The sequence below is a fragment of the Anas platyrhynchos genome, chromosome 1 (assembly GCF_047663525.1).
Source record: "Anas platyrhynchos isolate ZD024472 breed Pekin duck chromosome 1, IASCAAS_PekinDuck_T2T, whole genome shotgun sequence".
Taxonomy (NCBI): domain Eukaryota; kingdom Metazoa; phylum Chordata; class Aves; order Anseriformes; family Anatidae; genus Anas; species Anas platyrhynchos.
Window position 1 is genome coordinate 104,504,530 of NC_092587.1, and position 16,401 is coordinate 104,520,930.

Below are 16,401 nucleotides of genomic sequence, written 5' to 3' on the forward strand. Positions count from 1 at the left end.
AAGCACTGCTCTGTAGAACATATTAAATATTAACTTTCTAAAACAGGCTGGATAGTACTTTCTTTGTTAGAAAAGCTTTACAGTTTGTTTTTACCAACGGTTCATTGACTGCTTGCTTGTTTCTGTCCCTCTTTTATTCCTCTTAGCTAAGATGAGGTTGCTGTGCTGGTTCTTCAGTGACTAGGAGTCTAACTAGAAAAGTTGAGAAGATGTGTATTGAGCTAATAGGGATTTTGGATTCTGTTCTGAAACATCTGATGAGAATCTGTGTATGTGACTGTAAAATAGAATTTTAGAGTTTTATTCTCATGTCAGAATTCTCCAAATCTCATTAATTTCCCTTCTAAAGGGAAGACCACTGTTTCTTTGTGCGTCCTTCAATTAAATTGCATTTTTTTTTTCTTGCCATTGGTTCTATAATGCTTACTAATTTTAAAGTCTCTTTGGTGGCCTTTCTTCTGTGTTCTAAGTCGTGTCTTTGGAAAAACAGTGAAGTTGAGAAAATAAATCTGACTAGAGCTGGTTGAAAAATTAGAATTGACTCTCTTCCCTTCATTTTCTGTTTACCCCCAAGTTGATCAGCTTGATTTTTCTGAATCCTGGTAAAACTTCCTCAGAAACTAAGGCAAGGTTAATCCTGTCTTTCAGACCTCATTATGACTAAGGGACATGATGTTCTCAGGATTTTGCAATGTGTTGAGGCTTGCCAGAAGTTCTAGAGTTTAAGATGTGGAAAGGTAGACACAGCAAATCCTCATAGCACATCTGGCCCAAGTTCCTGAAAGTTTTGACTTTAATGGATTGCTACGCTTTCTGTTTGAGGCAAGATGCTGGGAAATTGTGAGAACCCAGACCTAAAGCTAGGCTTTGTGGCCTTTGGGGATCCCACTGGTAAAACTAGGATTCAGTTTGCGGTGTGGTCAGTTATGATACTGTGGGGGAAAAAACCCTAAGCAAGTTCTGCAGCTTGTGGCCCTGCTGGCTTTGCTGATGCGGCTTGGATGGTGGGTGCTGTAAAATCACTAAAATTAGTAATATCAAAATCACTAAAAATGAATAATATCAAATGTTCTTTTCACTTTATTTTTGCTAAGGAAACTTTTATTCCACTTATTCTGTTAGAAGCACCCTGCCTTGCAGAGATGTTCATTGGCATCACTTGGAGATACTGACTCTTTGTGTAGTCAGGAAGCAGAAGATTGTGAGATGATGACTTATAGGGATTTGCGCCATGAGGAAGGCTTACAGTGTTTGTGTCAGACTGTGCCAGCAAGCAGTGGGAAACTCACTCTGTTAGGTACTAGTTGGTAAGGACATCGGTGTAAGTTGACTTTCCAGGTTTTATGGTGTTTTATTTCAGAAATGCAGTTTTGTTAAGGTGGATGTGGGAAAAAAGGGACAGTTGGGGAATTTTGCTTTATACTATTAGAGCTAACTTAAAATAAGAGACTCACTACGGCTGAGAGGCATAATCAGAAGTAATATGAGTGGGGATTTGATTCTCAAGACTGAAGTCTGTCAGGCAGAAAGATCTGATCACAACTATGCAGGCAAACATCATCTATAAACTATACTTTGAAAGAGTCTCTTAAGTGAATTTTGTAGCTTGCATTTCTGATTGATACTTCTGAAGACCTCATTCTGTGAGGAAACCTTCATGCATTTACAGACATTTCCTGTTTACAAGCTGCTATTGGCAAATCATAAAGTTTTTGTGGAGAGCCTGCTAGTACAGGTGAAGTACTGTGCAAATGTAGAATGTATATTGATCAACTACAATTTTAAGTGCAGCAAGATATGTGAGCTCAGTTCTTATTCCACGGAGAAATCGTCTGTGCTTCTTTGCAGTTGCACTCTGTAGCAGTTGCTATTTCAGACATTGGTTTTAACCTGGTGGCAGTCTTGCCTTCATGGTGTAGCTCTGCTACTCCTGTCCTCTCTGTGTATTTCTGTTGCCTTACCTTCCGTGCCAGCTGATGGCTTTTCTAACCTTACCTGTTTAAGAAGGGATTGTGTTCAGTGGGATATGCAACACTGCTCTAAGATAGTGCTATCTGATTGCCAGAAATGTTTTGGTCAAGCTAAAATTTACACTTCAGTTTGTGTAAGCAAGCAGCCCAGAATTCCAGTGTATGCTGAACTCTTCACATTTTTCATCTAAAAATATTTATTATTTCTGCATTTAGTATTTAACGAAAATTTGTCTTCTGCTACTTGTGTTGGAATGGAGAATGCATTGTTCCATTTGTTGTGTTTTCTGTTTTGAAAACTATTTTAAATGATACTAAAAATCAGTTTCCATTAAGTTTCATCAAATACACCATTTTTCCTAGATTAAAAATTTAATAATGTACTTTGCTAAACTGTGTTCCACCTGAGTGCTATTTGATGGTATGTCCAAGTACTCAGAAGGCATTTCTACAGTTTTCTGAAAAATGGTATCCTGTTTTGCACTCCTTTAGAAATAATGTGAAAAACTTGTTCAGTCAGTGACTTGCAGTAGGGTCAATTTCTCAGAGGAAAATTAAATAATTCCACATTGAGAACCTTAAATCTAAATGCTCAGAACCAAAATGTGTATTGACCTCTTACATTTCTCTGAAACTTTTATAAGGGATAATACTAACTATTCTGCATCAAGGAATGGTACTTGTCTCTTCTTACCCATTCACAAAGGTTCATTCTTCTGACTATCCCTGCTGAATTTGAAATGTTTGTTGGTTGTTTTTTTTTTTTCCTTGAAAAAGTATTTGGGAATGATATATGTTTGGACCCATGTTTCTATGTTGATATTTTTCAGTGTTTTTTTTTTTTTGGGGGGGTGGGGGAGGAATCTGTTACATGCTTCTGAGTCTATTCTTCACAGTGATTTGTTAGCTGTAATTAAAAATCAGACAAGTTCATGCTAAGCACCTTTGAATAAGTGGGATAGCTAACTTGAGGAATCACCATCTTTCTGGTATGTTCAAAATAGTCTGAAAAGTCTGAAACTTGATCCATAAAACTCCACTAATCAAAACAATTTAGGTTAGAAATTAGGAGACATTTCTTTTCAGAAAGAGCAGTCAGGCATTGGAAAGTGGTGGAGTCACTATCCCTGGGGGTGTTTAAGGAAAGGCTGGACCTGATGCACATGGACATAGTTTAGTGGGTGACATTGGTAGTAGGGCAATGGTTGGACCAGATTATCTTGAAAGTTTTTTCCATCGTTAATGATTCTATGAAATACAGATCTTCACTCAGTCTGATAATGTTGTACTAGCACTTAAATGCCACAGATGATCCTCTTATGTTTTGAGGAGTACACTAGGGGAGTGAACAGAAATTTAATCTTTCTGATTTGAGTGGAAACTAGAGGAGGTGAGGCTTGGGGAAAGCTTGGAGACAACGCCATCTGATCACTGTGGGCATTAGCTTCATACAGGTCTTTAATGCAGTTAACTGAATTGTTTGCATTGAGAGTGACCTCAATCATCTAACCTTCTGCTCCAAGCAGAATCAACAGTGAGTACTTCAATCTTGCCTTATGTTGGCTGTCACTAAAACAACTGCCCTGACTTCCTTTTTGGTTCTTTACAGCTCATGTGCTATCAGACGCTTTTCTGGCCAATCCTGCAGCCAATTCACTCACAGGATGCTTCTCCACAAGCCTTTCTTCCTTCATCCCCAGCACTCCCACCTCCTTTTCCTTTGCTCCCAGTTCTGTGGTCAGTTTTTACTTATTTCAGGTTGTCTTCGTTAATAGCGTGAGTAGGTAATGGTAATAGTTTAAACAAACAACAAAACTACTACTAGTCGTAATAATGCAATGATAATAGTCCAAGAGTCATGGAAGGTAAGCAATCTCTTAGCACGCCTGCTCTAGCTAAACCTTCTTTGCCAGCATACATGTATCTGGCAGCAGATGGGTGTCTGTTCTGCAGAAGGGGATCTCCAGCTAGTATTAACTGCCACTCCTTTCTAGTGCTAATGCTTGATTAAACCCAGCTGGCTCTGTCATCTCCTTTCAACTAAGATGCTTGCTGCTTCTGCTTGTCAGTTTAACATTGATGAAACAAACAATGGACAGAGTGGAAAATAGCTTTATCTACAAGTGTTCATAGGATCATAAGACCACAGAATGGTTTGGGTTGAAAGGGACCTTAAAAGGCTGTACAGTTCCAGCCCCCCTGCTATGCGCAGGGACACCTCCCATTAGACCAGGTTGCCCGAAGCCCCATCCAGCCTGGCCTTGAACACCTCCAGGGATGGGACATCCACAGCTTCTCTTGGCAACCTGTTCCAATGCCTCACCACCCTCTGAGTAAAGAATTTCTTCCTTATATCTATTCTAAACCTACACTCTTTTAGTTTTAAACCATTATGCATTGTCCTATGACTACCCTCCCTGATAGCTGCTATTCTTCTTTCTTGTAGACCCCCTTTAGGTATTGTAAGGCTGCTATGAGCTCTCCCCAGAGCCTTCTTTTCTCCAGACAGAACAACCCCAGCTCTCTCAGTCTGTTAGGAGGTTCTCCAAAACCTTGATCAGCTTTTTATGGCCCTCCTCTGGACTTGATCTAATAGGTCCATGTCCTTGTGCTGTGGTACAGTCTGTTTCCAGAGTTCAGCTGGAGCTTCTCCACTATATGGAAAAGTGCAAGTAAAATAGTAACTTGAGCTAGTGCGAGAGTGCAAGTTAGAGCTTATGTGCACTGTTTGTAGTAACTTTTATTATGTCTGAGGCTATAATTCTACAGATGCACCAAAACAATCTTAATCTTGCTGGACAATCTTCTTGTGGCCTTTTATCTGTTGCTGTAGTGGTAACATCCAAGTGACTACATCATAGCCACAATGGACAGTAGCCTCAACATACAAAAATGACTCTGAAAACCTGAACATGATAGCCAGCAAGGTGGACAAAACTGTGGGTGTAAAAATGCCAAACCTATTTCCATAACAAGTCAATGGAGATTTCTACTTCTTGATTGTGATGTATGTTCCTATACACTTAAGGAGGGAAGCCTATACCCTTTGTAAAATAAAGGGAATCTTGCTTCAGACCTTTGAGCAAGTCTGTTTGGGTCACTATATGGATTATTTTATGGGGTTGAAGTGGGGAAATACTGTTCAGAAACATGTTTTCTGTAGTCACCCATATGGATAAAGATTATATAGCCTTTTTTGAGAAGTAAGTCTGGTAGAAAGGACAAACAGATCTGAAAACTCCCTGAGGTTTTTGGAAGGGATGTGTTTGTCCATTCCTCCTAGATAAACCAGTCCTTATAGCTCATCACAAAGTAACTTGTCTTGATCTAACCCCACAGTCCTGGTTGTCTTTGTCACCATTTCATGCTCTCATTTTATCAATGAGTGAGTAGCTTGTGACTTTTTTTTATTCATTCCAAATGTGTCATTGGAAATATTCTGTATTTTCTGTTTTCAATAACTTCAAAATTTTCAGCAGCAGCCTTTTCATTTATTAGCTTCAAATGGGACTCAAATTGAACAAAAAGACCTTTCAAACAAAGATGCAATTGCCTATGGGATACAATTCCAAACTAAGTCTACCCAGCTTTGCATTGTGTTCAGTAACATACTGCACAGGATTTCTTAAGCAGCAATGAAAGTTTGAAATGATTTTTAATAATAATTTGAAATGATTTTTAAAGTTGATTTCTATACAGGAACAAACAGTATATAATGGATTTGCAAAAGGAATTGGTGTAAATTTACTTTTTTCTTAAATGAACATATGAACTCCAAAAAAGTTGGGCTTTCATTGTGTCGAGATAAATTTCTAAGGCTTTAGCTGTTTGGGTAACTTACGCATTTTGGTTGTACAGGGACTGGTTTTAGGCATTCTGTTCTGGAAAGAATATAGTAATGTCTAGGAGAACATTTGCTGTGGAACTGTGAAGTGATTTTTAAAACATAGTATTTTTTATAGGTCTAACGAGAAGCCTGAGTATAACTCCAGCTGACCAATCAATGTTTGAAAAAGCTGAAGGAGAAAAAGTTACATTGCCATGTACTTTTGTACTCTCAGACGAGGATGAAGGCCCACTAGATATTGAGTGGGTCTTGATACCAACAGATAATCAAAAGAAGGAACAAATAGTAAGTAGAGACTTTTCTGCACGGTTCTAATTAAATTATTAAAGTAAATCAATATATGAATTTTGGTGGTGACTTTTTTGACTTTGTTAAAATTTTCAGGGTGGGATGCTTGTGGTCTTAAATAACTTTAAAACACCAGTCATATGAAATGTAGTGGAAGTTTTGGAATAATGAGAATGTTATGATATTTTGTACTTAATTTAATAACTAAAGAACTTCAAAAATGCTTCAGAGTACAGAAAACTCTGTTGTGTATGTGTGTATTTTCCTGATCAAAAAATTGAGAATTTTGTGTTATGTGTTAACTCTGTTAGTTATTAAGGCTGTCACTTCTTTTGAAGCCTTATCAATGACTTCTTTTTAATAGAGATTTTACAGAATGAAGATTTGAGGAATTTTAAACGGTTTTCTTTAAGCCAAAAATCAATGCTGATGTCTTCTTAGTTGGGCAGGTGTTGAGCTGGAGCATTCATTAGAGCATTGTATGAGGTGTTATTTTGAAAACGGAGGTACTTATTGTAGAATCATAGAATGGCTTGTGTTGGAAGGGACCTTCAAGATCATCTAATTTCCCACCACACCACATAGGAAAGGATGCCACCCACTAGATCAGGTTGTCCAAGGCCCCATCCAGTCGGCCTTGAACACCTCCAGGGATGGGGCATCCACAACTTCTTTGGGCAGCCTCTTCCACTGCCTCGCTACCCTTACATTAAAGAATTTCTTCCTAATGTCTAATCTAAATCTAATCTTTTGGTGTATGACCGTTCCCCCTTGTCCTATCCGTACCTACCTGAGTGAAGAGTCCTTCTCCATCCTTTAAGTACTGAAAGGCCACAATGAGGTCTCCTCTTTCTCTCTTTGGGATGTGGCTTAGTGGGTGATATTGGTGGTAGGGGACGGTTGGAGCAGATGATCTTGGAGGTCTCTTCCAACCTTTATGATACTGTGTTTTTCCCAGCAGCCATATCTTCTCCAGGCTGAACATACCCACTTCTATCAGCCTTTTTTGATGAAGAGGTTCTCCAGCCTTCATATCATCTTTGTGATCATCTGTCATGCTTATTTTAAACAGTAGAAAGGAACTGCTAGGGATCTGAAGATAACATTTTTTTCAAGTGCTTACATGCCATGTAGATTTCTGAATCATATTTATTCTTTTATAGATAATTATGTATGCTGTAGACAGAATTTATAATCATTATTATGCTGCTATGACTGGGCGGATGCAGTTTACCAGTGCCGATCCCAAATCTGGTGATGGTTCGTTGGATATCCTGAATTTAAAGTCATCAGATACTGGCACATATCAGTGCAAAGTGAAGAAAGCTCCTGGAGTTCAAAGCCAAAAAATACAGTTGACTGTACTTGGTAAGCAAATTTTTTTCTTGAATTTGCAGTGACATTTTTGTGCTTATGCCATTTTATATTTGATATATAAAATGAAAACCTACACAGGGCAAAGTCATCCTAAACATATCAGCCCTTATTGAGACTTCAGGGTGGGCAAAGACATTGTTCTGTTTTTTGGGGGAGGGGCAAAGGGAGTAATATTCTGAATAACAAGAACTTAAAATCTAAATCTTGCTTGTATTTCATACAAAATTTCTCCATGCTTGCAAAGGCTTTGTTTCACAAACTTTCTTTAGCAAAACAGTCTGACCTACATAACTAGCATTTTCGATTGTGACCTATTAATTCAATAATACTTTATTTATTAGTGAAGCCGGCAAGAACTAAATGTTCCATTGAAGGATCACAGGAGATTGGAAAGGATGTTACGTTGAAATGTGCATCACAAGAAGGATCTCCACTTTTGTCTTATGACTGGAGAAGAGTATCTGGCACACAGGAACTTCCTGCTACATCCACGCTGAGTACTGTCAAACTTTAATTTTTCAGAATTATAAATAATAAAGATTATATTCGTATTTTTGACATATTTTGACTTGTTAGCATCTCATGCATAATTTTAGTATAGAGCAGTCTATAGAAGTGTCACTTCTGTCCTTTCACTGGGTAGTAAAATTGACATTTAAATTAGCTGTTTGAAGTTGCAAAAGATTTTTACCATTAGACTGCAGAACCATGTTCATTGCTGCATGAATGCTTTAATTTCTCTTGCTTTCTGATTCTTGGCTGCTTTTCTCCTCAGATGGGCATCAGGCAAGAGTCAGAGTAGTCTAGACCAATGGTTACAGCTGCATTTGGGAAAGTGAAAATAAAAACTTGATTGTCATTAGAGATTGCACAGAAGTTCTCTAATTCCTGATCAAGTGATACAGCAAGAAGTTAAGAACTTAAGCAAGAAGTTCTGTGTCTTTAGGGGAAAAGTTCCTATACATAAAGGAGAAGAGAAGCTTTTCCCTCTTACATTAGCTGACATCCAGGAAAGAATTCAATGTTACAAATTTTGACTGAATTCAGTATTATTATTGTGGTGGTGTTGATTTTCTTGTGAAAGTTTATTAGTAAAGCCAGTTAATTTGTAATTTGTGAGTTTTGACTATGTGAAAGTTATCCTGGAATATTTCTTAGAATTATAGTTCTCAGTACCAATTCTTGTCAGTCTTCATAGTTACAAAAACTTTAATCCTTGGGAGGAGATATGTTCACCTTGCAGTTGGAGCAGTTTAGGAATCTACTTACAGATAGAAGCATTTTGATGTGGAGTGTGCGTGACATGTGGGACAAAGGGTATCATGATTCCATGTGTCTAAAAAGTGGGTGTCTAGGGAAGAGGGAACAGGAACTTGCGTGGTTCCTCCTCATAGTGGTCTCTTATCCTCCCTTGATTTATGGTTCAGGAATTTTCAGAGGGGAGATGTGGTTCCAGTTTAGTTCATTAGAACAACCTCTGACTTACAGGAACTTCTCCAGTCTACTTACTACTTTTGTAGTCTCTTAGTATCTGTATATCTTAAGGGCCAGATTGCTTAAAAAAAATAACTATATCTGAAGAGTCTTATGCTGTTCTTTTTGAACTTTTGCATCCCAGTAGCGCTGTTTATGTCCAATTTCTTGTTTTGACAATGAAGTTAGTCACTAATGTCTTTATCTTTACCACTCAAGACCTTAAGTTTCTGTTGTTCTGTTGTTATTCCTTCTTATGCATCATAAATTTGTCTCATGTTTTGGAAAAAAAAATCAATTGATAGTGCTGGACAAGAATGATTTAGGAAGTATGCAAAAGTGGCATTTCATATAATGAAGCAACAGCTATTTGGGGCTTGTGACTGTAGGTTTGGGAGCATAGAACGTGCTCTCAAGGACCTCTATGCTGCCTAACTCCAGTGGGAAGAGCTAAGTATATGTGTGATTCTTTGTTACCATGATGTAATCTCTTGTGAGCTTTAGGGTTTAAGTGCTGGTGGCAAATCTATTAGCATTTTAAAAATCTTGCAAAGGTAGCTGTTAGCTTTGGAAACCTTAAGGGAAGTGTTCTTCCTGCTTTCACTATCAGCATAGCTAGACTTAACTGGTTGCCCACTGGAGTGCAAGGTTTACGTCAGATCTGTCTGCAGAACTCATGTTCATCATGAAAGACATCTGAGCTGGTTGTGCAGAATTGGTTTTGGTGCAGAATTGGTTTCAACATAGAAGAGAAGAGAGTACCTCTGTGATGCAGTTTATCTCTTATATTTTAGTATTCTACATTAAGGTGACAGAATTGGCCATTTTAAGCATCTGTTCCTTTCCATTGACAGAGCAATTTGAAGGCTTAGTATTAAAGTCAAAATGTGTGGAATAAATATCTAGTACAGTAAAAAGTCTTTTTGAAATAATAGTATTCTGTGGCACAGTAGACTTTTGGATTTTTTTATATGGTATTTTTAAGATTTCATGTATGTGCGGAAATAATAGTTCTGTAGCACTGAATAGGAAACTAAACTTTGGTAAATGGTAAACACTTGCTTTTTGTTCCTTGTAGATAGAAATACAGGCGAACTTCTCTTGAAAAACGCATCTCAAGAGTATTCTGGTGTATACAGTTGTGTTGCTTCAAACCGAGTTGGCGTAGATGAATGTTCTATTGAGCTGAATGTCACCCCTCGTAAGTGTTGACTTATGTAGTCATATTGTGTTTTGTGTAACTGAATAACTTTGTTTCTCTAAATTCCTAAAAAGTTTGAAAACAAAACAAATGAAAAAAACTGTTATGCAACTGATGGTTGTAGCTTTAAGTCTGTACTTCCCTCTTAATACTGCCTTTTTTATGCAGAGGCTGTAACTATATTGTCATTCTGAATCATGGATTGAAGCATATCTGATTCAGTGATATGCTGTTAACCTGAATCATGTGGAAACATACTGTTTTTAATGTTGAGAGAAGAGAAAATGGTCATATAAGTTTGACACTTAAAAATATTGTAATTTATCTATTCTAGCTATAAATACAGCTGGTATAATTGCTGGAGCTATTGTAGGAACTCTGCTGGGTCTCTCCTTACTGGCTTTTCTCGTCTTCTGTTGCTGTAAAAAACACAGAGAGAAGAAGTATGAGAAAGAAGTACATCATGATATTAGGTAATGACATACCTAATTTCTGAGTAGTATTATTTCAAAATTAACTTTTAAATGTTTTTCTGTGAGTAAAATATTTAGTGGTAGAGATGTCTGTTTTAATTTGTTTATTGAAACACTAACAGTTTGTCTGAGAACTTGTTTTGAATATGTCACGTTTGTGTAATTTCAGTAAGGATCTTAAAGGCAACAAATGCTTCATTTTTTTAAACTTAAAAAGGCTACTGTGTTAGAATAGGAAGAAACAAATGGAAAACTCATGTAAGCTCCTGCATAGTAACATTGACTGAACTCTTGTTCTGCAACTGAATTTTTCTTTTATTTCAGAGAAGATGTTCCGCCTCCAAAAAGTCGCAGTTCAACAGCCCGCAGCTATATAGGCAGCAATCGTTCTTCTCTGGGCTCAATGTCTCCATCAAATATGGAAGGATATACCAAAACTCCATATAGTCAAGTCCCAAGTGAAGACTTTGAACGTACTTCTGGTCAAAACCAAACCTTTGCATCTTCAAAGGTAGCTGCACCTAATTTAAGTAGAATGGGAGCTGTCCCAGTGATGATTCCTGCACAAAGCAAAGATGGGTCCATAGTATAGAACGTTAATTTAAATCCTGTTTTTTAATTGTTCATTATAAGTATTAGAGAACTACGGTGTTCCATCCCTCATTTAAACAATGGCATGCAATTTTCCTTGAGGAAAACAAAGTTAGTTTGAAAAGCCACCAATTCTCGTCTTTAAATTTAATCTTATTAGTGTGTAACAGTTGAACTATTTGCTGAAAGCACAGGAGTTCATAAATGCAAACACTGAAGGTGTTTGGACCTCTGGTAGGTTGCTGAAGAGACATTGTCTGCTAATGTGCAGCTCTGAATATGAAACAGTAGTACACAGTTGAAAAGTAACAAAACCATATGTAGGCCATGAAGTTCCTCAGAGTTCTTGAAATTTCATCCTCAATTTTGGACTAATAGAAGTATTTTAATTTGGCCACTGTCTAAAGTTGCAGTGGGGCTGAAATACTGAGGATGACTTTGAATTCTGTTCAAACTCTGAGTATTTATGCAGCTCTTTAACTTTGTAATGTTTATCTTGAGTGCTTCTGGAGTTTTTATTTCAGGGGCTGCCAGTTATCTGATTGATTCAGTTAATATAATTGAATCTGTTCTGAGTTTAAAATCTCAGTGACTGGAAATGTGGTAGGAGACCTTGTGAGCTCTTTGAAATTTGAATTCCACTGCAATAACTAGTTTTAGTCATGTCAGATAACATTAAGTTATCTGATGTAAGACATCCTATCAAATTGTTACTAGTGGTATCTAACATTTAAAATCTGTAGCTCAACTGTTATATTGTCACACTAAGAACGAATATGTATCTCTACAGGTCTTGAGTTATAATTGTAGCTTGCCATTTTCCAAAGCCTGCTTAGGTTCTAAGGCAGTGTTCCTACTTTTATTAAACCAATTACCTAGAAGATTCATTGGGCTTTAATAAAGCCGTTAATTAACTGGTATTTGATATCTGTTCTCTTGCTCTCACAGTTCTTCAGAAAAATCTTCCCCACATTCATGTAAGTGGTAGTTAGCCTTAAGATGTTGATACATTTTTATATGAATTTGCAAGGGAATTTAAAGCTAGCTTCTCCTTGCCTGTTTAATGGCCCTAAATGTTCTTATTAATGGACATCTAGATTTTCATCACCAAAAGTTTCATGCAGACAGAATCTAGGAGAAAATAGTTATCCAGAATTGCTGATATGAATATGTTTCAAGAGTCCATTCAAAAAAAAAAAAAATCCTTCCCAGTTTTGCCATCTTAAAGCATTACAGGAGGAGTAGAACAATCCCTTATCTTAGTTTCACACCTGCTTAAGAACTTTCAAGTTTCTGATGATTGATACTACGTATCTATGGAAGCTAGTTTTAAAGTTAAGTGCAGTTTAAATCTTTTTTCCTTCCTTCCTATTTTCTACTCTCCTTCTCATCTTGTGCTTGGGAGTGTGTGTGTGTGGGTCCCTTCAGCTTACTCTAGCTATAGATGTTAGGCTGCTAATTATTTTGGAAAACTCTAAATGAGTATAGTATGTGGCACAGAGGTTAATGGAGAAAATATCTGAAAGAGCCTGTTGAAAGATACTAGGATTGTTTGTATGTAGCAACAGTGAGATAAAAGATTTCCCCGAACTTCTAGGCTTAGTGTTTGCTTTCTTGTAGCTGCTTAAATCTGTGATAAATTATTTGGCTTACTACTAAATGTTTCCCTATCTTATAGTTATGCGCACCATTTTTGGTTGGCACTATTAACATAGATAACATACCCTTCATACTGAATTTAGATACTTGAATGGCTACTAAGTATTCTAGACTAAAGTTTTACACATTTTGGACTTTTTTAGATTGTAAACTGATACTGTTAGAGATCAGATTTTTTTATCTTTCATGTGTGCCTTTTCAATAAACTTTGCCTGATTGTATCTTCAGTTTTTAATGAAATTTCTGGTGCCTAAAATTTACTGTTCAGACAGGTGCTTAGATGATGGTACAGTTTTTAAAACATGACACTGTGATCTGATTTTTTGATTCCTGTGTACTATTTATACCTCTTCATGCCTATTTTTGGATGTGATTTCGGTGACTCTCTGTATTGTTCTGTATTTCAAATTGTGAGTTGCTCCTTCAATTCATAGTTACATTGTGTTTATATTCCTGAAAACTCTTCAGTTGTACTAATGAGATGGATGATTGACTCTCACTTGTGTGGTAAATAATAGGTTTAGTAACTGTGCCAAACTCAAGCTTATGAAGAACAATAGATGAGGAGATGACATTTTGCATCCAATTACAGTGACAGAAGAGGCTTTCAAGATATTTTAATCATAAACTGGTTGTTTACCTGTCAACTAAGGCCTTCCTTAATTAAAAGGGTATGGTTATTTGGATCATAAAAACAAGCTGAGTACAAAACTAGAACTGAATCACAGACTGAGAGATAGCTAGACACCTAAGCAAACAGGCAAACCTACTGAATTTGATTCCTAGCCCTCTGTGGACCTAATGTGAGATTAGGTGTGGTTTTTGTTTGCTTCTGCTTTTTTTTTCCTGTCTTGAGACCCTGTGCTTTCCGTCAGGTAAGCCCTAGGACACTCGAGAAATTTCTCACTGAAGCATGCAGAGCAGAGTTTACACGTACTTAATGCTCTGTCAGATTGCACAAAACAATAAATGGACAGAATGGAAAGACAGCATGATATGCCCTCAGAGCCTCGCTGTTAGGCTTAGCAGCCTTGACAGTGTCTGTCTATTTATGTAATTGCATGGAAAATAAAAGGAATGGAATCTGACATAGTCCTTATCTGAAATAAAAATCCTCTGACTTGGGGTAAACTTTGCCTCGAGTTGCTATCATCATGCCTTTTTGAATGAATAAAACACTACTATATAAACTTAATACCACTGTTATAAATTATTTCTTTAGTCACTAGATTCATAACTTACACTGGATTATGATTCTCAAAAGAGCTACTATACTTAGCAATGATTTCTAGTTGTGTAGGACATGAACTGACTAAACGCATGAGGTGTCTGATGTTACAAATAAACCTGCTAACAGAACTTTTCTAGGAAGTAGTGGCAGCTGATATACCTGTTAGAAGGTGGCATTCTTAATGTCTCATTTTATTAAAAAAAAAAATTAAAAAAAATGGGGGTGGGTGGGTGGTGATAGCATTATGTAAATACTCCAAATGAACCTGAGAAACTACTAGTTAATGTCATGACTGTAAACTTGCCTGTTGAGGACTACTATATATAGAAGAAACCCCTGAATTATAGTATGGTGTGAATAAACTATTAGACTTGTAATACTGTAGAGGTTATGTAACATTTGTCCATACATTACAAGCCTTTTCATAATCTTCTGAAATGGATATTTAAAGATATTTGTGTGAACCTTCCTTATCTGAAAATGAATACTTTTGAATTATGTAGTGCACAGAAATGCCTTGTTGGAGAGGTAAAGTGACTTTTGAAACAAATGTATAGTGCATACATCTTTATCAGCCGTGATAGTCACATTCATGTTAGGTGTATGCTTCCTGCTTGATAGTACAAGACTTTTTAATTACAAGCTTTCTCTGTAATATTGCATATTGTATATTGCTGTTTTCCATGATAGCTTTTTGGTTTTGTTCTTGACTGTGTATGTTCTGGATCACTTTAGATCTCTGTGGCAGTCTAAAGACACAATTCTATTTGTATCACTTAAACCTTGTTTTATACACTTGATGGGTGCTTTACAGAGCCCTTTGGGTGTTGGTCCTCTAGCACTGAGGCACAGCTCAAATGAAATTGGAGCAATAATATTTCCTGGAATCCAAAATCTTATACTTCCCATGCACAAAACATGGACTTGAATATTGATATGAATTCCAGTATGAAGTTTTATATTCACATTTTTGGGGGAATGGTATCCTAAAATACAAGTATTGTTCGTGAATCTGTAAAAACAAATCCAAAATTTTAAAATGCTGTAGTTCCATGACAGACTTGTGTACTTTTTTGAAATAAAACTGTTGGAAAAAACAGTAGTCTGTCTTTATTTTGAAGCAGCACTTACATATGGCTTCAACTTTCTCTTTCTGTAACTGGAAGTGAACTAATAAATATGCATGTGTATACCACACTGGAAATAATCATTTCTTGCTTTCCCCCCTCCCACCAATTTCTAAGTAAAAGGAAGTAAAACTTTTTATAGATATTTTAGAACATGCACTTAATATGGAAATTCTAACTGTAGATACACAGATGTAGTGATGAGTTGAAACATCCGGGCATTCTCAATAGGAATTCTGTAAAAAAAAAAAAAAAAAAAAAAAAAAAAAAAAGCTGGAAAGGAATTTAATTTTTGCTCTGTTTTTATTTTGGGCAGAACCAAGTATTCCTGAATCTGATATTTTTTTCTTAATTTTTTAAAATTCAAACAAGAAGGCTTTTATATTTAAAGCATTTTGACAAAAATATTGTTTTTTATAATGTCAACCAACTAGCTTTTTTTTTTTTTTTTATTATTCAAAAAAAAGATGATTGGGGATACCTCCCACCCCTTGACCTTGCAAACAAATTGCTTTACTGTCTTTGTAATTTTCTCAAAGACAAATGCAAGTTCTTCAGTGTCAGTTTGGGCACTTTATTTTCATGAAACAAGGCCTGGCATGGGTTTGCATTAGTGGCATGTTTTGTATGTTAATACCATAATACCATTAGAGGACTAAATTGCTTACATTTGTTCTTAATGTATGCATATTTTCATATGATAATGCATACTTGTGCCATACCAGATGTGTTATTTCTTTGTGTATATCTAAAATCTTTTTAATGTGTTTACAGAAGCATATGAAGTGTACTAGCAGAAAATATTTTTTTTATATTTCAGATTAAAATTTGTGCTTAAATCCAAAAGGATACCTAATAAAAATGAAGGCTCATATTCTTATTTTATAGAACTCTAAGAAGGTGCAGAAAGATCTCTTAAATGTGAATTTCAAGACTTCGGTCCTTTCCTAATTTGGCAATTTTCTGTCAAATAGAACTTTCAAGCTGCAGCTCTTGTGCTGCTTCTGTTTAGAGACAGGTGATTTTCAATCAGAGGAGTTGATGAATGTGGGAATTCCAACAAAGCAACTAGTACTTTGCTGGTAGTGTCATAAAAGAAGAGAGGATGCTCATCATGGAATTTTACAAAACCTTTGTTGTCCTCACACACGTATTAGACAACAC

At 36.4% G+C, this 16,401-nt stretch overlaps 1 protein-coding gene across 3 annotated transcripts in view; it reads left to right on the forward strand.

The window, feature by feature from the left end:
* Window positions 1–16,401, forward strand: part of CXADR (CXADR Ig-like cell adhesion molecule) — a 33,472-nt gene that overhangs the window by 9,260 nt on the left and 7,811 nt on the right. For 2 of the 3 annotated variants that reach the window (XM_027449277.3, XM_013099925.5), the window contains exons 2-7: window positions 5,933–6,102; window positions 7,269–7,473; window positions 7,824–7,979; window positions 10,034–10,156; window positions 10,491–10,629; window positions 10,954–15,209. In XM_027449277.3, the coding sequence (XP_027305078.1) occupies window positions 5,933–6,102; window positions 7,269–7,473; window positions 7,824–7,979; window positions 10,034–10,156; window positions 10,491–10,629; window positions 10,954–11,221 (1,061 nt within the window). In that variant the 3' untranslated portion in view covers window positions 11,222–15,209. Of the gene's footprint in view, window positions 1–5,932; window positions 6,103–7,268; window positions 7,474–7,823; window positions 7,980–10,033; window positions 10,157–10,490; window positions 10,630–10,953; window positions 15,210–16,401 lie in introns of those variants that run through there. The other variant, XM_038186900.2, reaches the window with a different exon arrangement.